The sequence below is a fragment of the Saimiri boliviensis genome, chromosome 14 (genome assembly GCF_048565385.1).
Source record: "Saimiri boliviensis isolate mSaiBol1 chromosome 14, mSaiBol1.pri, whole genome shotgun sequence".
Classification (NCBI taxonomy): domain Eukaryota; kingdom Metazoa; phylum Chordata; class Mammalia; order Primates; family Cebidae; genus Saimiri; species Saimiri boliviensis.
In genome coordinates this window covers 71,390,069-71,412,096 of record NC_133462.1, presented here as the reverse complement: position 1 = coordinate 71,412,096, position 22,028 = coordinate 71,390,069, and the positions used below count along the sequence as shown (strand labels likewise).

General features: G+C 39.3%; 2 protein-coding genes and 1 non-coding gene across 4 annotated transcripts in view; 2 read left to right on the top strand and 1 right to left on the bottom strand.

Annotated features, from left to right (window-relative positions):
* EPRS1 (glutamyl-prolyl-tRNA synthetase 1) overlaps nt 1-12,816 on the top strand; it is an 80,213-nt gene extending 67,397 nt beyond the window's left edge. For both annotated transcript variants that reach the window (XM_003930338.4, XM_010340935.3), the window contains 6 exons: nt 79-276; nt 945-1,118; nt 6,617-6,777; nt 7,940-8,018; nt 12,302-12,366; nt 12,469-12,816. In XM_003930338.4, the coding sequence (XP_003930387.3) occupies nt 79-276; nt 945-1,118; nt 6,617-6,777; nt 7,940-8,018; nt 12,302-12,366; nt 12,469-12,619 (828 nt within the window). In that variant the 3' untranslated portion in view covers nt 12,620-12,816. The remainder of the gene's footprint in view (nt 1-78; nt 277-944; nt 1,119-6,616; nt 6,778-7,939; nt 8,019-12,301; nt 12,367-12,468) is intronic.
* A 5,079-nt stretch (nt 12,817-17,895) lies between these two features.
* Nucleotides 17,896-18,104, bottom strand: LOC120361602 (small nucleolar RNA U3). Its single transcript, XR_005577771.2, has one exon. It is a non-coding gene; the product is annotated as a small nucleolar RNA U3 (small nucleolar RNA).
* Nucleotides 18,105-20,880: 2,776 nt separating this feature from the next.
* The window catches only part of SLC30A10 (solute carrier family 30 member 10), a 46,344-nt gene continuing 45,196 nt past the window's right edge, over nt 20,881-22,028 (top strand). The window contains exon 1 of the mRNA XM_039463461.2: nt 20,881-22,004. Coding sequence (XP_039319395.1) covers nt 21,554-22,004 — 451 coding nt within the window. The 5' untranslated portion in view covers nt 20,881-21,553. The remainder of the gene's footprint in view (nt 22,005-22,028) is intronic.

Genomic DNA, 22,028 nt, shown 5'->3' with positions numbered 1-22,028 from the left:
AAGCATGTGATCTTATAGTAATCACGTTCAAGGGCATAATGGGTTATTAAAATTAAAGCTTATATTTCTCTATTTTAGGGAGGAACATCACATCATTTAGGGCAGAATTTTTCTAAAATGTTTGAAATCACGTTTGAAGATCCAAAGATGCCAGGAGAGAAGCAATTTGCCTATCAAAACTCCTGGGGCCTGACGACTCGAACTATTGGTGTTATGACCATGATTCATGGGGACAATATGGGTTTAGTATTGCCACCCCGTGTAGCATGTGTTCAGGTAAGGAAAATATTTCTGTTTATCATTCATTTTATAAAATACAAGCTATTATTTTACTAAAGGAAATTTGAAAGGATGGTTTTCTGAATATCATTCAGGCAGATATCTCTGATGATAGAAACTTAGAATGCAGCCTAGACCCTAGTGTTGTGTAACTGTGTGTATCATTTACATTATTTATTGTTTCTTACTCTTTTAATTTTTAAGCTACTTATATAAACATTTTTAGAAGGCATTTTTTGAAAACTATAATAGGTTAAATGAGCTGGGCATGAAGGCCCACACCCGTAATCCCAGCACTGTGGGAGACCAAGGCAGGGCAGATTGCTTGAGCCCAGCAGTTTGATACTAGCCTGGGCAGCATGGCAAAACCCAGTCTACAAACAATTAGCCAGGTGTGGTGGCATGCACTGATAGTCCCAGCTACTAGGGAGGCTGAAAAAAATTTAGGTATATATATGTACATTAAACATAGTAGGTCAGATGAAAATGCATTTAGCATGGATAAGTGATTTGCAGGTAATTAGTAGACATTATGCATAGATTAGAAATCACACAAGCCAATTTGTATGAAGAATATAGTCACTAGTCGATTTTGACTTCTGAGAGCTCATTACTTCTATATGCTGTTTCTTTGTTTAATTTTGGGACATTGTGCTGGATTCTAGGTGGTGGTTATTCCTTGTGGCATTACCAATGCACTTTCTGAAGAAGACAAAGAAGCGCTGATGGCAAAATGCAATGATTATCGAAGGCGGTTACTCAGTGTTAACATCCGAGTCAGAGCTGATTTACGAGATAACTATTCTCCAGGTTGGAAATTCAATCACTGGGAGCTCAAGGTAAATTTCTCAGTTTTATCTGTTACCCCCCACACCTACCTGCAATTTGAGTTTAGATTTTCCTCTGCATATGTTTTTATTAAACTTACAGCTTTTCATTAGTTTCCTCTATTTTGATAGTTGTGAGTTTTTTTTCTTCTCCACTTAAACTGTTGAGCACTGACACAGTTCATGGCCTGGTAATAGTGATACCTAAATTTAAAGTAGTTTTTGTGGAAGCTGTTTTTATTATGTTAGATTAAAAATGATCTTGAAGCCCTTGTTTATGATTAACAAACATCATGTGGCTGGTATACTAAAATGTTTATGCCAGAAATTCATATAATAAATAAGTTATTTATATAGTATGACCACCAGAATAATGGTGCATGGACATCTCTTAGCTGTCTGTTATAGCTAATAGTGAAACATCCGAGATTAATTTTATACCTGGGTTTTCACACCACATTGTTTCATACCAGTTGGTTGATTTTTATTTTGTGTATGTAAAGCCAGTCTAAATTCTGCTTTATTGTTTGTAATGTAACTTTCATTTATTGCACATTGTCATTAATAGATTATCTGTGCCCTTAATTCTGTTTTATAAACTTCGGGGATTTAACATTTTTTCTTATGCTGAAAGAGGGAATCTTACTAGATCTAGAAATTAGGGATTGAGACTATATAAACTCATAGACAATGGGATGAGAGAATGTACTGAGATTGCAGCTGCAAGCTTTCAAATTACGGAAGCTCAGCAATATTGAAATTATTAAGGATTTATATGTCTAGGATTCCCAATGTTGCTAATATTTATCATCGTATTTGTTTCAAATGGCCCCTGAGGTAAATCTCTTGCGCTGAGGAATAGTGATTGTATCGATAATAATACTTCCCTTTTATGTAACGTAAGTGCTTCTTTACATGTTCTCCTAAACATGAATTTTTTTCCCATGACATTTCCTTTTCAATTGCACTCTTTTTTGCTTATTTATAAATTGCTATTGTATGATGCCAGTAGCAGTTTCTCTAAACTAATTTCTACTTAACTTAGGATACAAAATGTTAAAGGAGAAATTTATTGCTGGCTACTAGCATAATTAAAAGAAAAAAACTATCCACACTCATTCCTGAATTCCTGTTTGTACGCTTTCCTCTTTTATTCATTTCCCATCCTTAGACTGACCGGGCTTTGTCTTTATCACTCTTCTTTTAGTGCCCTGGTGAACCTAGACTACATTGGGGAGGTATTGTTAGTGTGAGTTGGGTCTGCTGCAGCTTCCTTGTCTGTATTCCTCAGGAAGGAAAATAAAGCACCTACGTTCTAAACTTGATGCCTCAAGTTAAAGAACATTGAGAAAGAGAGTTCACTATCTAGTAGAAAATATTAGTTATAATTTTTAATGCCACATGCCACTTTAGTTCCATTTAGTCAAAGAGTCTAAGAAAAAATATTTTAGGAGATCTGGATTTATATTTATTTGACAGTGACTGACTAAAATATGTGAGCAATGTATACATGTATTTTGAAACTTACTCAGATTAATAAACGAGGTATAATATGGTTTGGTTGTGAGGCCAGAACCCAGCAACTCCTATAATTCTGCTTTAGTACCCCTTCCTATATTATGAAAATATAAAGAGGAAAATAATCTGAGTGAATTAACTACTTTTCTTTTTACTATGTGGAAGGATTAAATTTTGTGTTGCTGTCGAAACAAAACACAAATCTTTTTTTTTTTTTTTTTTTGAGATGGAGTGTCGCTCTTGTTACCCAGGCTGGAGTGCAATGGCACGATCTCGGCTCACCGCAACCTCCGCCTCCTGGGTTCAGGCAATTCTCCTGCCTCAGCCTCCTGAATAGCTGGGATTACAGGCATGCGCCACCATGCCCAGCTAATTTTTTGTATTTTTAGTAGAGACGGGGTTTCACCATGTTGACCAGGATGGTCTCGATCTCTTGACCTCGTGATCCACCCACCTCGGCCTCCCAAAGTGCTGGGATTACAGGCTTGAGCCACCGCGCCCGGCAAAACACAAATGTTTTACAGTTAAAGTTGTAACTAGTTTTAGAAAAAAACTATCAACAAAATATTTGCCTATTTTCCATGATTTGGCGTCAGATTACCTTTCCAGCCTTCGCTTTTCATTATCCCCTTTCGTATGTCCTTTTCTCTCTTCTTCACAAACAACCTGTTTTTTCCACCTCTGTCTTTGCTTGTGGTATTTCTTCTACCTGGGTTGTAAAATTTTTTATTAGGTAACAGTCACAGACTTACAATAAAGCAGGTTCTGTACAAATAATTAATTTTTCCTGCTTGAATCATTTGAAAATAAGATACTAACCCGATGCTCCATTACCCTACAAACATACTGTCCTACGTAATCACAGCACAACCAACATAGTATAACCAGCATATTCTCCTGCATAATACAAGTTCAGTATAGTAATGTTCATACACTGCTGTAGTCGAATTCTAGACCCCCATTCAGCTTTCAAAGCTGTCTCACTAGTGTTCCTTTATAAGCAGAAGGATCTAGTTCAGAATTATGTGTTGTATATAGTTATTATATAATATCTTTAGTCTCTTTTAGTCTGTAATCATTTCTCGGATTTTCTTTGATTATCATCTTGACACAGCACATTTCTTATTAGCCTTTCTATTAACTATATTTTTATGGATTCATGATTTCCATTATTATGCACTGGGTTATAGAATCTGTTACTAACATTATTTGTTTTGATGCTTAAAGTGTTTCCAGCTTGACCAATAGAATCCCTTAAAGCTGGATGTTGTGTCCTTTTGGCATTCTCCATCATTCTTTAGGTACTTCCTTCTTGGCACAAGATGTTGTAGGCGTATCTTGTACTTTCTCTCCCCTGGCCCAGGAACCAGCTGTGTCTCTAAGAAGTTCTGGTTCTTTTTAGTGGAGAATGGTATTTAGTGCTTGGTATGCTCATTGCTTTTAAGCTATCACATCTCCCAGGCCTTCTCAGTAGATGGAGCTATTGAATATATGTAGACATCCGTACACACATACAGATACATGTACACTTTTACCACCACATTTCTATATCTATTTATATATGTTGAAAACCAAGAGTTTATAGCTATACTTTGAATTCCAATAAAAAAACCATATGATGGACCGAGTGTGGTGGCTCATACTTAAAATCGCAGCACCCTGGGAAGCTGAGGCAAGTGGATCACCTGAGGTCAGGAGTTGGCCACCAGCCTATCCAACATGGCAAAACCCTGTCTCTACTAAAAATACAAAAATTGGCCATGTATGGTAGTGGGCGCCTGTAGTCGCAGTTAGGAGGGTGAGGCAGAAGAATCACTGGAACCCGGGGTTGGGGGTGCAGACGTTACAGTGAGCCCAGATTGTACTCCATTGCACTCCTGCCTGGGCAACAAGAGTGAAACTGTCTCAAGGAGAAAACAGAAAAACAACAACAAACACCACAGGATGCATTCTAGTTTTTTCCCCATTTTGTGTTTGTAATTCCCTTTTCTGACATGAAAAACCTAGCTCTAATTATCCTTAGTACATGAATTTATTTGATTAGTCACCCTGTATGCCACCAGTCTGTCATTGCCATTGTCACCCACTCCCCTGCGTGAATGAGCTACTTACCTGTCATGGGTTCTGTCACTCTATGCAAGGCTGTTCTCATGCTGGATGTCCTCTCGCCTGACTCAAACTCAGACACCCTTCTGCAGGCTACCAATGGCTCTCTCCTTTTTCAGTGTAGGATCCGGTCTTACTGCATTTCACTGTCATGTCCTTTTAGTGTTTTTCAATCAGAAGTAGTTTTTTAGACACTCATTGTCATTTATGACATAGGCATTTTTGTAACTATAGGTCAGTTCTTTTATAGAATGTTCTTTAATTCTGATGAATAATTTACTTACTAATTTTTACCTTCTCCAGTAACTTTTCTTCTCTCTTCCAGCTGAGGAATAGTCTCTCAATGCTGACTTTGTGTATTAATTTTTATTATTTGTATTTGTGCCTTACTTACCCACAAAGCATGAAGCTTCTTGAGGACAAGATGTATTTCTTACTCATCTTTGAAATCTCATTGCACTTAGCACTGTATCTTACAAATGCATGTAATACATCCAGTATAATACATTGAATGAATAAATGAAAATAATAAAATAATGTAATACTTAGCATACAACATTTTGTTCCATAGTGTTTTTTTTCATCTCATTTTATAAAATAAGTCTTCTCTAGGGATAAATAAGGACTTCTAGATTAATATCTTAAATTTTTCCTATGATATTTTTGGGTATACCACCCCACATCTAAATTGTATGTAGACGCACCTAACTTATGAAAATCCCAAGTTAATTTTAAAGGATTATTTTTTCAAAAAAAATTATTTAAAACCAACTGTTTGTCAGATATGGTTCTGGGCCCTAAAAATGAGGTGTTTCCCTAAACCTTAAGGATTTTAATCCCCTTGTGGGGGTATACAAGGATTGTGAATGTATACCCCCATAAGGGGATTAAAATTAAAACATTCACAAATCTTAAACTTGCAGTCAGTCCTTAAGTTGCTTTGGAAGAACAAAAGAGCATAGGGAAGTGGTTCTTAAACTATAGTCCTAGGACCAGCAGTGTCTGCATCACTTGGAAACTTGTTAGAAATTCAAACTCTTGGCCAGGTATGATGGCTCACATCTGTGGGGTGGAGGCAGGCAGATCACCATGAGTTTGGCACCAACCTGGTCAACATGGCAAAATCCAGTGTCTACTAAAAATACAAAAATCAGCCAGGTGTGGTGGTGGGTGCCTGTAATCCCAGCTACTTGGGAGGCTGAGGCATGAGAATCAACTGATCCTTGGAGGCAGACGTTGCAGTGAGCCAAGATCATGTCACTGCACTGCAGTCTGGTCAACAGGGAAGACTCTGTCTTCAAAAATAAACAAATTCTCAGGCCCCACCCCCAACCTACTATAATAAAAAACTCTGGAGGTGGGACCCTGAAATCTGCTTTCACAATCCTTCCAGGTGATCATAATGCATGCTAAATAGAGAGTATCCAGAATGAGGGCTTTGCAACCAGAGGACACCAGTGTATCAAAAATGAGTCAAAAATGTGTGATGGTACTGATCCCCTCAGTGGCTTGTGGTAGATTTAATCTCAAAAAGCCTTTGTGTAACCCAATTACCATGCAAATACATTTTCTGGATGCTATTTTGTGAGAAAAGTTGGGAATGCTGACCTAGAAACTACTCTCTCTCTATGAAGAACTTCCTTTCCTTAGAACCACTAAGGCAGTAGTAGATTTTTTTCTTTCGGTTTATGCCTTCTTACTGGAATAGGTTTCTATAGTATCTCGGGAGTATTACCTTGTTTTTTTTTTCCCTTTTTTTCTATGCTTTTATTTTCTTATTATTGTTATTTTTTATATAATTTACTGTAGATAAAGCCATGAATTACATCTGTATATTCAACTGGAGACATTCATATATCATTTTAACTGCCTTTTTTGTCTTATAGGGAGTTCCCATTAGACTTGAAGTTGGGCCACGTGATATGAAGAACTGTCAGTTTGTAGCTGTCAGACGAGATACTGGAGAAAAGCTGACAGTGGCTGAAAATGAGGCTGAGACTAAACTTCAAGCTATTTTGGAAGACATCCATGTCACCCTTTTCACAAGGTAGTTGCTCAAAATTGCTTGTGTCTCTCTCCAAATCTTCTACCACCTTTAGACCAAGGAATATTTGGGGTTGCCACAGTTGGAAGCGATTGTTTCCCTCCCTCTGAGCCCTCATGCTGCTTAATTCGCCACTCTGGGTTTTTTACTTGTATTATGGTTATTTTTCTAAGTGCCATCTGCTTCCTACTAGCTTTGCAACAATGAAGTTTCTGTCTCCTGGATTAATTTGCATTAATTTTAGATTAGGTTTATTTATTTATTTTTATTTTTTAATTTTAGAAAAAATGAAAAAATTCCAAATAAATAAATAGGTAGCTGCACATAGATCTAGGTTTTTATGAGATATAAATATGCAGGCTTAGGGCATTGACTGTCATCTGCTGGGTACACATTGGTAGCACCTGGGAAGCTTTAGTAACTACCAGTGCCTTCCTAGAGATACTAATTTAATTTGTCTGGAGCTGGCAACTATACTGTTAAAAGCTTCCCCAGGGGATTATAATATAGCCAAGGCTGAGAACCTCCTCATTGTGGTTGGGAATGAGGGATAGAGGAAGGCCTTAGGGCCGCCCTCACCGATGGAGAGAGTCTTTTAGAATCACAGATCTCAAGGCAGAGGCACCATATTAGTGGCTTAGCTTTGGCACCTTATTTTCTTTCTTGCCTACCTGGAGCAGAAAGCAGAGAGGAAGGCCTACTACCACTGAGGATAGGGGCGCAGTTTGGGAGAGGGTAGTGTCTGCATCTTATATAAGGGCACTTACGTACTTATGTAAGATATATATAATATATATGTATCTTTAATATATATTTCCTCTGAATTTGGAAATGTTTAAGACCAGGGAGGTTTAACAAATAACACTCCCATAGGTGATGTGTTAATGACAGAAAAAGAATGTTGGTCATTAGAGATTTAACAGCAGTAACAAAAGTTATGATCACCTGTTGTGTGTGTAACAAATTTCCCATGCATTTAATGCTCACAGTAGTGCAATGATAAGATTACTGTGATATACTAATGGTCACGGTGAGTGACAGACTTGAGATTCAGATTGAGTCCTTCTGACTGCCAGGTTATTATGTTTTCATTAATTATGTGTTTTATAAAACTTTGTCATATTTGTGAGAACAATTATGTATTCTTTTCTAATTTGTTTGGTAGGGCTTCTGAAGACCTTAAGACTCATATGGTTGTGGCTAATACAATGGAAGACTTTCAGAAGATACTGGATTCTGGAAAGGTCAGAGACTTTCAAAAGGTTTTTAGTATAAAAATATTTCAGTAAATTGTATTTTAAGGTTCATTGCGTTTATACATGATACTAATCCCTTTTAAAGTCAATCACATAAAAAGATAGTACATTACTTAACATTTTTTATACATATAAATATATAGTCTCATATATAGTCTTTGTTTTATATTTAAATATGTTTTATATATAAGTATATAGTGTGTGTATGTGTGTGTGTGTATATATACATATATATATATATAGAGAGAGAGAGTATGCATATTTGTTTTTTTACTGATTTCCCCAAAGCATTACAACATTATACCATTTTAGGGTAAAACTTTGAACTGATTATGTGAATTTTTTCCCATGTTTGATATGCTACTTTCTAAAGAACATTGATTCTGTATGCCCCCTAATTTCTTCATTATTGAAAATCTCTGTTATTTCAGTTTCATGTAAGTTCCTAAAGTAACCATTGCTTAACTTTAGAGCTATCATATATGGCTGCCAAAACAAGGTGAAAAGTCAGTTTCTTTCCATTTCCTGACCATACATACTCAGCTCTCAATTGATTGAACTTTCTGAATAATGAGAAGAAAAGCGTTGCTCATTCTAAGCCTGTTTTTCAGAATGGGGCTGCCTGGCTCCTTAGAACTCCATAGGCTTTCCTAATTAGTTTTATATGTTGAGGATATGTAGCTGTTTCAAGCTGAAACTTTAAATTTTCATAAAGAGAATTTCAGATATGAAACATTTTAAATGGTATACATATTTGAATATACAACCAATCTTGTGTCTTCAGGTTACAAGTGAGAAAACTATGGACTACTGTCTAAATACCCCAAACTATACAGAATTTAGATCACTCTTCTGACTAGGTTTAATGCATTTTCCTGTGTATCTTTTTTGTTTTTTAAATTAATGCTGAGAATGAGCATGAATTTATTAAAGCTTTAATTTTTATGATCATAATGTATTAATATGTCTCTTATTTCTTGAGCTGGGAAAATTAATCTCTCTGGCTTTCATTTTACTATTCTGTAAAATGAGTACAAAATATCAAAATCCTCTTCAGAGCCATAATTCTTCAGTATTTAGCCTTCTGTCCTTATTGGATTATTGCTTTTATAATTTTTCACCTTTCTGGGTTCTGTAATTTTTCACTTGACTCAAACTTCCTTTTTTGTGGGAGGATGTAGGGGGTGGGGGACAGAGTCTTACTTTGCTGCCCAGGCTGGAGTGCAGCAGCTCGATCTTGGCTCACTGTATCCTCAATTTCCCTGGGCTGGGGCAATCCCCCGCCCTCAGCTTCCTGAGTAGCTGGGACTACAGGCACATGCCACCACTTCCAGCAAATTTTTAAATATTTTCTGGAAATGGAGTCTCACTGTGTTGCCAGGCTGGTCTCAAACTCATGGCCCAAGTGATGCGCCGGCCTCAGACTCCCAAAGTGCTAGGACTGCAGGCGTAAGTCACCTTGCCTGGCCTCATTGTCTTTTGTAATGAATTTTAAACAATACTTATTTGAATGAACTTTTTCCCATGCTTTTTGTTTGTATTTATGCAAATGATTTACCAAATTTGAATACAAGGAAGTAACTATGTTATTTCAACTTTTCTTTTTCTAAGTTTGTTTTCACTTCAGTTTTTATTGCACAGATACTTTGTATATTAAAATGTCTCTAAATGTTTATTATTTCTATCTCTGCTACCTTCTGTCTGCCTACCCACTCCCACCTCCAGGACTTACCTAAAAATGTATCACCTCTTTATTGTCTTAACCCAGATTATCAAAAAGATAGTTCATCAACTTTGGGAATTAGGCTAATACATTTTACTGAAAGAGCTTAAGAGACTTAGATAACTAATGCTTCATCACCCTGCATTAATGTTCACCTAATGAATTCTATGTTCTTGTTTTTCTGTAATTTCCTAGTCTCTATCTGTTTATCAGAGATGCCTTTTGAAACATGTTAAACCAAATCCCAAGTGCAAGGAAGGGTTTGCAGAAGGAACTCTTGAGTGTGGACTGTGTGGCTGGGAATAGTTGATGAGAAGCTGCTAAGGAAGGTGGAAGCATGTTGCTGTTAGCGCTAATGTCTCCTGAGTCTCCACTTTGATAGATCTCCAGATTTTCAGCTGCTTTTACACTGTATTTCTAATATGTGGAGATTATTCACAACTTTGCTGTTCCTTTCATTAACTCTCCAGGAATATTTTGTAGGGCTACTACATAATGGTTATTGCAGACCTTATTTTGAAGTAGACATGCTTTAAAAATTAGCATTCACAACTAGGAGAAATTTTAATACTAGTTGGCCAGGTGCAGTGGCTCATGCCTGTAATCCCAGCACTTTGGGAGGCCAAGGTGGATGGACTGCTTGAGGCCAGGAGTTTGAGACCAGCCTGGCCAACATGGCGAAACCCTGTCTATACTAAAATTACAAAAATTAGCTGGGTGTGGTGGCTCATGTCTGTAATTCCAGCTATGCTGAGAGGCTGAGGCATGAGAATTGCTTCAACCCAAAGCTGAAATTGTGCTACTGTACTCCATGCTGGATAACAGAGTGAGACTGTGTCTAAAAAAAAAAATTTTTTTCTTTTTTCTTTTTTTTCCTTTTGAGACGGAGTTTCGCTCTTGTTACCCAGGCTGGAGGGCAATGGCGCGATCTCGGCTCACCGCAACCTCCGCCTCCTGGGTTCAGGCAATTCTCCTGCCTCAGCCTCCTGAGTAGCTGGGATTACAGGCACGTGCCACCATGCCCAGCTAATTTTTTGTATTTTTAGTAGAGACGGGGTTTCACTATGTTGATCGGGATGGTCTCGATCTCTTGACCTTGTGATCCACCCGCCTCAGCCTCCCAAAGTGCTGGGATTACAGGCTTGAACCACCGCACCCGGCAAAAAATTTTTCTTAAACTTGTCTGTCATCTACATTTTGTTAAAAGAAAACACAGAGCTACAGATTTTCAAACAGGTGGTCAATTTCCAAATTAAAGTCCTGAGTATCTTGATTCAGCCTTTGTTTTATATAGTCTGAGAAAGAATAATTGAAAGGATTTTTTTTCTTAAACAAAATAATTTTTTGACTTTAAAAATGATCCACTTGCCCACATTACATGTTAGGAACACTGTGGCATAAAGTGAAGTTTACCTGATTGTTAATTGTTATTGTTAACAGCACCTGCTAAGATAACCATTTAGATAGGTAGAGCAGGTGTAGTCCAGCTTTGAAATGAGGGAGATATAACCAGAGTTCAACTTCTTTTCAGCCACTGTGTTATAGCCAGTTTACGGGGGAGATTTGAGGGTTCTGCAAAGATGTCTTTGTTGTGTCTTGATGTGCTGTGAGTGTGGGTGTTGGATCATGGAAAAACATTCTTTCCTATCTTTTGTAAGTGAGCAGAGTTTCTAGCAGGTTTGCAAAGGTATCATGGCCTGAAAAGGGCTGGGAGACCTATCATTTTTGCTTGCAGGTTTAATATAGAACTTAGATACTTTTCTTTTCTTTTCTTTTCTTTTTTTTATCTATATCATACTGCATTTTAGGTTTTGGGGTACATGTGAAGAACATGCAAGATTGTTGCATAGATACATACGTGGCAATGTGGTTTGCTGCCTTCCTCTCCATCACCTATATCTGGCATTTCTCCCCATGTTATCCCTCTCCTAGTTCCCCTCCACAGATCCCAGTGTGTGATGCTCCCCTCCCTGTGCCCATGTGTTCTCATTGTTCAACACCTGCCTGTGAGTGAGAACATGTGGTGTTTGATTTTCTGTTCTTGTGTCAGTTTGCTGAGAATGATGGTTTCCAGGTTCATCCATGTCCCTACAAAGGACATGAACTCATCATTTTTTATGGCTGCAGAGTATTGCATGGTGTATATGTACCACATTTTCCCTGTTCAGTCTATCATCGATGGACATTAGGGTTGGTTCTAAGTCTTTGCTATTGTAAACAGTGCTGCAGTCAACATACATGTGCATGTGTCTTTATAATAGAATGATTTAGAGTCCTTTGGATATATACTCAGTAATGGGATTGCTGGGTCAAATGGAATTTCTGTTTTTAGGTCTTTGACGAATTGCCACACTGCCTTCCACAGTGGTTGAACTAATTTACACTCCCTCCAACAGTGTAAAAGTGTTCCTATTTCTCCACATCCTCTCCAGCATCTGTTGTCTCCATATTTTTTAATGATCGCCATTCTAACTGGCGTCAGATACTCTTTCTACAGAATAGAATTGAAGGAGTTATAAATACTGAATACTTTTCCCTGTCTTATTAGATTGTTCAGATTCCATTCTGTGGGGAAATTGACTGTGAGGACTGGATCAAAAAGACCACTGCCAGGTAAACAGAATTAACTGATAAAACTTGTGAAGTATTGCAACGGAAAAGAAAAGCGATATGCAGCATAAATGAATGAAATTCTTATTTGTTTATTAATTTCAGGGATCAAGATCTTGAACCTGGTGCTCCATCCATGGGAGCAAAAAGCCTTTGCATCCCCTTCAAACCGCTCTGTGAACTGCAGCCTGGAGCCAAATGCGTCTGTGGCAAGAACCCTGCCAAGTACTATACTTTATTTGGTCGCAGCTACTGAGGGATGAAAGAAACCCCCTCTTTAACTCCCCTCACTTTTTAAAACATTGATATTAGTATCTTCTCAGATACAGACCTTTTATGATTTTTAAAAAATAGTTGTAAAAGGAAGTCACATGAGACAATTATTATGCCTAAGTTAACAGTGGATAAAAGGCTTTTCTGTAAACAATCCCAGTAATAAATATCATGAACTCATATGGTTTTATGTATTTATTTGTTTCTGAAATACTTGCATTATGTACTATGAGGAAATTTCTACAAAGAGATGAAGACAATTGAAAGCCAGGTATCTGTTGATCTAAGCACTCCCAACATGTCTCAGACTCTGAATTGCCAGTTATATATACCCTGCGTTGATATGTCTTGTAGCACTTTCTTTCCATAGCTCCTAATACTGAATCTGAGTCTTTCTGTTTAAAAAACAAAGCAAACCCACAAATGGAAAAAGTAGTAATAATAAAGATTTCCCTTGAACTGGCAGAGGGAACAAGAGATGGAAAAAACCAAAAGTACACACTGTATGAGAACACAAGAACTCTTCTTAACGTTGGTAGGAAATAGACAGTTGAAAGCAGACTAAATAGAGCATGCCTTCAAGACTCATGTCTTGAGTATGTGTATTCATGTACCTAAGTTGATGAAATTTATTTCAATTGACTGAAATATATAGAGTCACATTTTTGTACTCAGAATCATAACTTTATATTGATTTATGGCAGTTCAGAATGGTTTATCTTCTTAGTATTTACATAAACTGCCTAAGTTCAGTTATAAAATGGAGAAAAGTCTTAACAGCTATCTTATAGTTACCCTACCCCACAGAGTAAGGCAATTAAAACAATGCCCAGCACATAATAAATAGCTGTTGTTGATTATGACCGTTATGCAGGGTCAACTGGAAGTTGCTTCTAGTATATAACTCTGGTTATAGTAGTTACTTTAGCTGCTTACTGTTTTTCTGCAAACCAACATAAATGCTTTTAGGAGACAAGGCTTTTTTTTTTAACCAGTCTATGATAAAAGCCCAAAAAGTAAATTAGAGATTATTCACATTTTTCCCTGTAGCAACTGGCCATTTTGGAGGAGGTGGCCATATCTGGGTGGAAAGACAAATCCTCAGTCTTAGGTTTCGAAGCTTCAGATGAGTAGCACTAACCACAGAAAAGCTTGAAGTCTGCTACTTTAAAGGAAGTCACTAAAGAAACTCTACATTAAGTAATTTTGTTAAGCAGGTAATCCTTTACCCAAAATGTACCTCTGGCAAATTGGCTTTTTTTCATAAATTGAGGTTCAGCTAAAATATCAAAGTAATTTCTTGAGTGTCTGTGCTTTTCAAAAGAGTGCATGAACCTGAATGAAATGAACAATTTTATTTGCAGGTGACAGCTGTAAACTAGATGTATGACGGTTTGTGATTATGTGCCTCGTGTTCATTGCAGCAAAAAGAAAGCAGGTCAAGGCATATTTACTACTGGCTTCTTTCACTGGGGCCAGTGTACTACATTACATCTTAGCAATGTCTAGTTCATCCATGAGAGTGTGTTTAATACAGTTTTTCATTATGCCAGTAAATCACATGAATCCTTTATGGAAATTGGACAATAACAGCAATCCATTCGTTGGCTTGCCAGTGAAGAGGATTTAAACCTTGATAATAGCAGCATTAGAACATGAAGCAAGCAAGGAGGAAGGCATTTGGATGGAGGGTGGACAGATCACCCTATTTACATCTGTCTCTAGTTACTAATATTAGTTACCTGCCGTATAACTCGTGGAGTTCAGGGGTTGCCAGTACCATCAAAAAGTTGGGGGAGGTAGCTGCTACTGCCCTGTTATTTTCAAACATAACTTTGGCCTTTGCTTGGCACTTTAACTGTGTCTAGAAAGTGCTACCCATTTAACGAATTTGAGTGCCTGCTCTGTGCACAGTGCCAGAGGATACAGTAGTGAGTAAAGCAAAACATGATTTTTCTTTTTCTCGGCTGTGTTTCCTTGCAGTAGTTCTGTTTGAGATGCAAAATTAGGCAATCGGTGGAAAGTGAGATGGGGCACTGAATGGGGGTGAATGTTGTCAGTAAGAGGCCACAGTCTCAGTGACCCTGACTAAGAGGGTTTTATCTAATCATGAGATTGTCCCTGTCACCAGTATCAGTGTGCCGAGAACTTTGTAGTTGAGATAATGCCTGGAAAGTCACTCTTTCACACCGTCAGGCTTAAAATAACAGAACCACATTTATCTTGTGGCTCAATAGGCGATTCTGAACCAATGTGTTCGTTCAATTTTACTGGAAAATTTATGAGTTTGGAACATCAATAGTACTGAAATGATAGAAAATATTTTATTAATATTTAAAAAGCATCATGTAATGAGGATATTTCAAAATATATTTGAAGTACGTCACCAAAACCAAATTTTGTGATGAAACACCTGTTGAGGAGGAGGTTGGAGGGTTACAGAAGCTGGTGATGATCATAATATCTGTATTACTTTATATGTGGTGTGGGTAAATACATAATTGTACCATATTTCCCTCATTCATTCTCTTACTCTTCTAGACAGTTATTTCATACCTTTCTCTCCGTAAATACGAACACCTTGTTTTTTTGACTTTCCGTTGATCATCTTGGTTTCTCTTTCACCGAGATGACAGAGGCAATAAGGATTAGAACGTCTGGGACCTCCCACCACATCTGCCCACCAACTCATGTCCATACATTTCACCTTCTCTGCTGTTTCAGGTGAACTGTCGTTTCTCAGAGTGGATGCCAGCCCCTCCACGCGTGCACTCAATCTCTTCCCCCTTGTCTTCTCAGTTGTGGCACATCAACAACTCTCCGCTATGTATCATCAGGTTTTCTTTCTCTCCTGGTTCTTTCCATCAGCTTACAAACATGCTGTTACATTTTCCAACCTAAAAATACCTGTTCTTGGTTCCACATCCCTTTCACTATAGAGCAAAACTCACTGAGAGGATTATCTGCACTTGCCATCTCCAGTTTCTCTTCTCCATTCTCTTGAACCCATGTCTCATTTACCCTCAGCACTCCCCTGAAGCCGCTCTTGTGAAGTTCACCCATAGCCTCCTATATGTGAAATCCCATTGGCATTTCCAGCCCTCATTTTGCTTGCCCTCTCATCACTTGACTTAGCTGATTCTCCCTCCTCTTTGAAACACAGTTGTTTTTTTTCGAGATGGAGTCTTGCTCTGCTGCCCAGGCTGGAGCGCAGTGGCACAATCTCAGCTCATTGCAACTTCTGCCTTCTGGGTTCAAGTGATTCTCCTGCCTCAGCCTCCTGAGTAGCTGGCATTACAGGCTCGGGCTACTATGCCCGGCTAAGTTTTTTTTTTTTTTTTTTTAATTTTTTTAATTTTTAGTGGAGATGTGGTTTCACCATATTGGGCTTGAACTCCTGACCTCGTGATCCACCTCCCAAAGTGCTGGGAGCCACCACGCTCAGCCTCAAAGTACATTCTTCCTTGGCCTTCAGAACATCTCCTAGATTTTCCCTTTTATGTCTCTAGTCCTCCTTCTTACCTCTTCATATTTTCTTCTCTTCACATTTTCTTGGTGACCTCATCCAGTCTCGTGGCTTTTAATATTATAAATTATCAACTCCCAAGTTCACCCTCCCCTGAGCTCCAGGCTCACTCAACTCCCAAGTAGCATTTCAACTTGGATGTCTAATAGATACCCCAAACTTAACAGCATTTCCACCTCTTGCCCCATGCTGCTCCTACAACAGCAGTTAACTTTGTCTTACCTTCACCTCAGTTGCAACATCACTCTTCCAGGTCAAAACCCTGGTACCATCTTTGTTGTTGTTGTTTTGGAGATAGAGTCTTACTCTGTTGCCACCAGGCTGAAGTGAAGTGGTGTGATCTTGGCTCACTGCAATCTCCACCTCCCAAATTCAACCGATTCTTTTGCCTCAGCCTCCTGAGTAGCTGGGACTACAGGGGGCACAACTATGCGTGGCTAATTTTTCCATTTTTTGTAGAGATAAGGGTTTCACCCTGTTACCCAGGCTGGTCTCCAACTCCTGGGCTCAAGTGATCCATTCTCCTCGACCTCCACAGGTGCTGGGATTACAGGCATGAGCCACCGTACCCAGCTCCTAGGGCCATCTTGACTATCGCCTTTCTCTCCTACCTTACGTTTAATTACTCAGCACATGTTCACTCTAACTTCAAAATCTCCTGGATACAGGCCAGCTTCATGTGTGTGTGACCTGAGCAGTCGCACTGGGCTCTGTGCTTAGTTTAGTGCTCTGCTGTTGCTGTCTTGAAATTATTAATAATTTAAAAAAATTGGAGTGTGCTAAAATACATATAAAATTTACTATTGTAACATTTTTAAATTTACAGTTTGGTGGTGTTAAGTGTATTCACATAGTTGGGCAACCAGTCTCATCTTTTTTTATCCTTGCAAAACTGGAACTCTATACCCATTAAACAACTGCCTCATGTCAATTTCCCATCAGCCCCTGGCAACCATCATTCTCCCTTCTGTTTCTGTGAATTTGTTTTTTGTTTTTTGTTTTTTGTTTTTTGAGACGGAGTTTCGCTCTTGTTGCCCAGGCTGGAGTGCAATGGCACGATCTCGGCTCACTGCAACCTCCGCCTCCTGGGTTCAGGCAATTCTCCTGCCTCAGCCTCCTGAGTAGCTGGGATTACAGGCACGCACCACCATGCCCAGCTAATTTTTTGTATTTTTAGTAGAGACGGGGTTTCACCATGTTGACCAGGATGGTCTCGATCTCTTGACCTAGTGATCCACCCGCCTCGGCCTCCCAAAGTGCTGGGATTACAGGCGTGAGCCACCGCGCCCGGCCCTGTTTCTGTGAATTTGAACGTGACTGTAGATGCCTCATATTAAGTGGACTCATACAATATTTGTCTTTCTGTGACTGGTTTATTCCACTTAGCCAATGTCCTCAAGATTTATCTGTTTTAGCATGTATTGGAATTTTCTTCCTTTTAGGGTGGAATAATAGGTTCTCGTATGCATATAGACTTCATTTAAAAAATATTCTTTCATCTGTCGATGGAAACTTGGATTGCTTCTGCTTTTTGGCTATTGTGAATAATGCCGTGAACATGAGGTACAAATTTCTCTTCAGTGCGCTGCTTTCAAATCTTTTCAATTTTTTATACCCAGAAGTGGAATTGCTGAATCATATGGCAATTCTATTTTCAAGTTTGAGAGAATTGCTGTATTGTTTTCCATAGTGGTTGCACCATTTTATTTATTTATTTATTTATTTAAAGAGAAACCACTCAGACTGCCTTCTCTCCCTCTTACTCTCTCAGAGAAGGAGAACAATCATCAATGGCAAATAGCAGTTGCAGTGAAGCAGCACTAAGAGCCAACTTCATGTTCAGGAGAGAATACTGAACCTCCTCCTTGTGGTTTCCGGGGCTGCACCGTTTTAAAACTGTGTTTTTGTTTTTTAGGGATAGAGTTTGCAGTGGCACAATCATCGCTCACGGCAGCCTCAAACTTTTGGGCTCAAGCAATCCTCCCTATACTTGTCTCCCAAATAATTGGGACAACAGGGAGCATGCCACCATGCCTGGCTAATTAAAAAAATTTTTTTGTAGATGCAGAGCCTTGCAGTGTTGCCCAGGAGGGTCTTAAACTCCAGGCCTCAAGTGATCTTCCCACTTTGGCCTTCCAAAATACCGGGGTTACAGATGACCATCATCATGCCTGGCTTAAACATCCTTGATAATGGGCTAGGCATGGTAGCTTACACCTATAGTCCCAGCACTTTGAGAGGCCAAGGTGGGCACTTGAGGCCCAGAGTTCCAGATCAGCTTGGACAACATGGGGGAACCCCGTGTCCTCCACAACATGGGAGAACCCCATGTCTACTAAAAATATAAAAATTAACTGGTTATGGTGGCTCATGCCTGTAGTCCGAGCTACTTGGGAGGCTCAGGCACAAAAATCACTTGAAACTGGGAGGTGGAGGTTGCAGTGGGCTAAGATTGTGCCAGTGCACTTCAGACTGGGCAATAGAGCATGACTGTCTCAAAAAAATAAAAAAATTCTTGACAATTTTTGAACAAGGGATCCTGCTTTTTCATCTTGCAGTAGAACCCATGAATTATGTAGCCGGTCCTGCCTGGGTGTTTCCACTTTCCACTTAGTCTAAACCACAGTCTCATTTAGATTATTGCAGTAGCCCCCTAACTGGTCTCTCTGCTTTCTTGTAATCTCAAAACACATCCAGTGATTCCTTTAAAACATATGGAGGACCTCCTCATTCTTCGGCTCAATTTTCTCTTATGTCAGGGCCTCACTGATTTGCCCCTGCCCTATCACCTCTCTGGCTTCATCGTCTCTTTCTCATTGCCCCGTTACTCCTCTCCAGTCTTGCTGACCTGTTTGGTGTTCCCTGAATTCCCATGCTTATTGTTCCTTCTGCCCAGAAAGATCTTCCTTCAAATGTCTGCATGGTTTCTTCGTTTCTTACCTCTTTCAGAACTTTATTCGAAGAACATCTTGGTAAATTCTTCCCTGACCATTTTATTTAAAATTACAACCCGTCCCTATGCTGACACTCTTTCCTCTGCTTTGTGTCTTCATCCTACTTATCACCATTTAACATTTAATACATTTCATGATTTATTTTGTTAATCATCTGTCTCCCCTGCTCACTAGGATACAAGCTTCATAAGGGCAGAGATTTTTGACTGTTTTGTTTACTGCTGTCTCTCTGGAGCCTAGAACTCTGTCCAGCATGTCGGCACTCAGTAAGTATTTGTGGTATGAATGGATGAATGAACTAGTCTTAGAGCAATAATTTTCACGATGTGGTTGTATTAGAAGTCTTAACTGTCAGAATATTAACTGAATTGGAGATAATTTATGAGATACTAAGGAAACTGTTAGGGCCACTGTCTAAATTGTCAGGTTTTAGTCAAAATATTAGCCAAGGTTCTCCAGAGAAACAGAACCAATGAGAACGTGTATGTGTGGTATACAAATCGTTATATATATATGCATGTATATGTGTATATGTGTGGGTGTATATATGTATTATAAAGAATTCATTCACATGATTAAAAGGCTAAGTCCAAAGATTGATGGTGAATCAGTAGCCAAGACACCCAGAAGAACCGATGGAGTAGCCCAAATATAAGACCCACAGGCTCAAGACCTAGGAAGAGTCCATGTTTCAGTTTGAGTCTGAAGGCAGGAAGAAACAAACGTCCCAGGCTGAAGGCAGGAAGAGCTACCTCTTACTCAGCCTTTTTGTTCTGTTCAGGCTTCAGCTGATCGGAGGAGGCCCACCCACGTTAGAGAGGGCAATCTTCTTCATTCACTCTACTGATCCAACTGTTGATTTCATCCAGAAACACACTCACAGACAAAGCCAGAAAGTCTTACATGTCATTGGCCAAATGACCAGTCAAGTTGACATATAACATTAACATCACATTTAGGAGTAAAAGAGATTGTAATACACTCTGTGTTTCTTTATTTTATTTTTTATTTTATTTGTTTATATATATATATATTGCATTTTAGGTTTTGGGGTACATGTGAAGAACATGCAAGATTGTTGCATAGGTACATACCTGGCAATGTGGTTTGCTGCCTTCCTCCCCATCACCTATATCTGGCATTTCTCCGCATGTTATCCCTCCCCAACTCCCCACCCCCCACTGTCCCTCCCCTATTTCCCCCAACAGACCCCAGTGTGTGATGCTCCCCTCCCTGTGTCCATGTGTTCTCACTGTTCAACACCCCCTATGAGTGACAACATGTGGTGTTTGATTTTCTGTTCTTGTGTCAGTTTGCTGGAAATGATGGTTTCCAGGTTTATCCATGTCCCTACAAAGGACACGAACTTATGGTTGCATAGTATTTCATGGTGTATATGTGACACATTTTCCCTGTCCATTCTATTATCGATGGGCATTTGGCTTGGTTCTAAGTCTTTGCTATTGTAAACAGTGCTGCAATGAACATTTGTGTGCATGTGTCCTTATAATAGAATGATTTATAATCCTTCAAATATATACCCAGTAATGGGATTACTGGGTCAAATGGAATTTCTCTGACTCTGTGTTTCTTTAAAAGATTGGCAGTAGTCAGGCTGCTCACAATAATAGAGGCCGTTGCTGTTTCAGACATTTAGGAACTAACAGGCCTTCAAGGGCTCTGCTGTTTGACAGATAAGATTTTTTAAAAAATAAAAACGAAAACCTTCCTTGCATCAGTGAAATAATTATTACTTGTCTTTCTTCCTGGAAACTTAACTGGAATTACATCTTAAGCACTTCCAGTTTAAAGGTTTCCTGAATATGAGGAATATTTCCTTTGTCTTACAGAGAATGTTTGGAAATAGGGTGCTTGTTTATTCCAGGTCAGTGGCTATAGCAGTAGAAAAGTCACCCTAGCTTCACTTTTGGCTTTCACTTGCTATAGCTCGAATCTTCCAATTAGTGACCCCTAGAATATTCCCGTTTTACACAATAAATGACATTCAAATCTGCACACCAGGCGGACAAGATGTAAATGACTTGCTCACCTGAGCTGTTGCTACACACATGGAGCATGGAAGCTGGAAAGGCCACAGGCACTGACGAGCTTCTACATGATTCAAGGACACAGAAGCTCTTGACTTCTGTAACTAAACACACACACGCACACAAAAAAGTCTCTCAAGTCCATATCTGAAGCCAGTGTCTTGTATTTCCATAAATCCTAGCTCACGTGACATCTCTTGCTTAATTGCCCTTTAAACTGTTTTATGGCTTTATAGCAACCTATAAAAGGTGATTTCCAAATATGACAAGCGCCAGAGGGCTGAAGGGAAGGGTTACCCAGGAGCTGTAATCACAGAATCTACAGCTGCTCCCCTAGCAGCCCAGCCTTCCCAAGAAAGGGAGAGGAACTGCCCGGACACCGAGCCGCCATGGGGCGATACTCCGGAAGAAGCTTCCGTTTAATCCTCATGTGCGTAGTTAGCATCCTCCTCTTTGTAATGGAACTGGTGATCGCCTACGTCGGCAACTCCCTCTCCTTGGCCTCCGATGCTTTTGCCGTCCTTTCCCACTTTGTGTCTATGGTCATAGGTTTCTTCGGTGTAAGGGTCAGCAACATAAAACAGCACAAGACGAGCACTTACGGCTTTCTGCGGGCGGACGTTGTGGGAGCATTCGGGAACACCATTTTCGCCGTGGCACTGATGTTCAGCATCCTGGTTGAAGCCATCAAAAGGTACATTAATCCCCAGAAGACAGAGGAGCCACTACTGGTTCTCAGTGCTGGAATTGTCGGTCTGTTCTTCAATGTTCTTAACTATGTCATCTTCTTGGACTGCTGTTACTGCACAGCACCCAAGCCCCAGGGAGACATGGAAGCAGGTAAATAGCTTCTCAGAGGGTGGC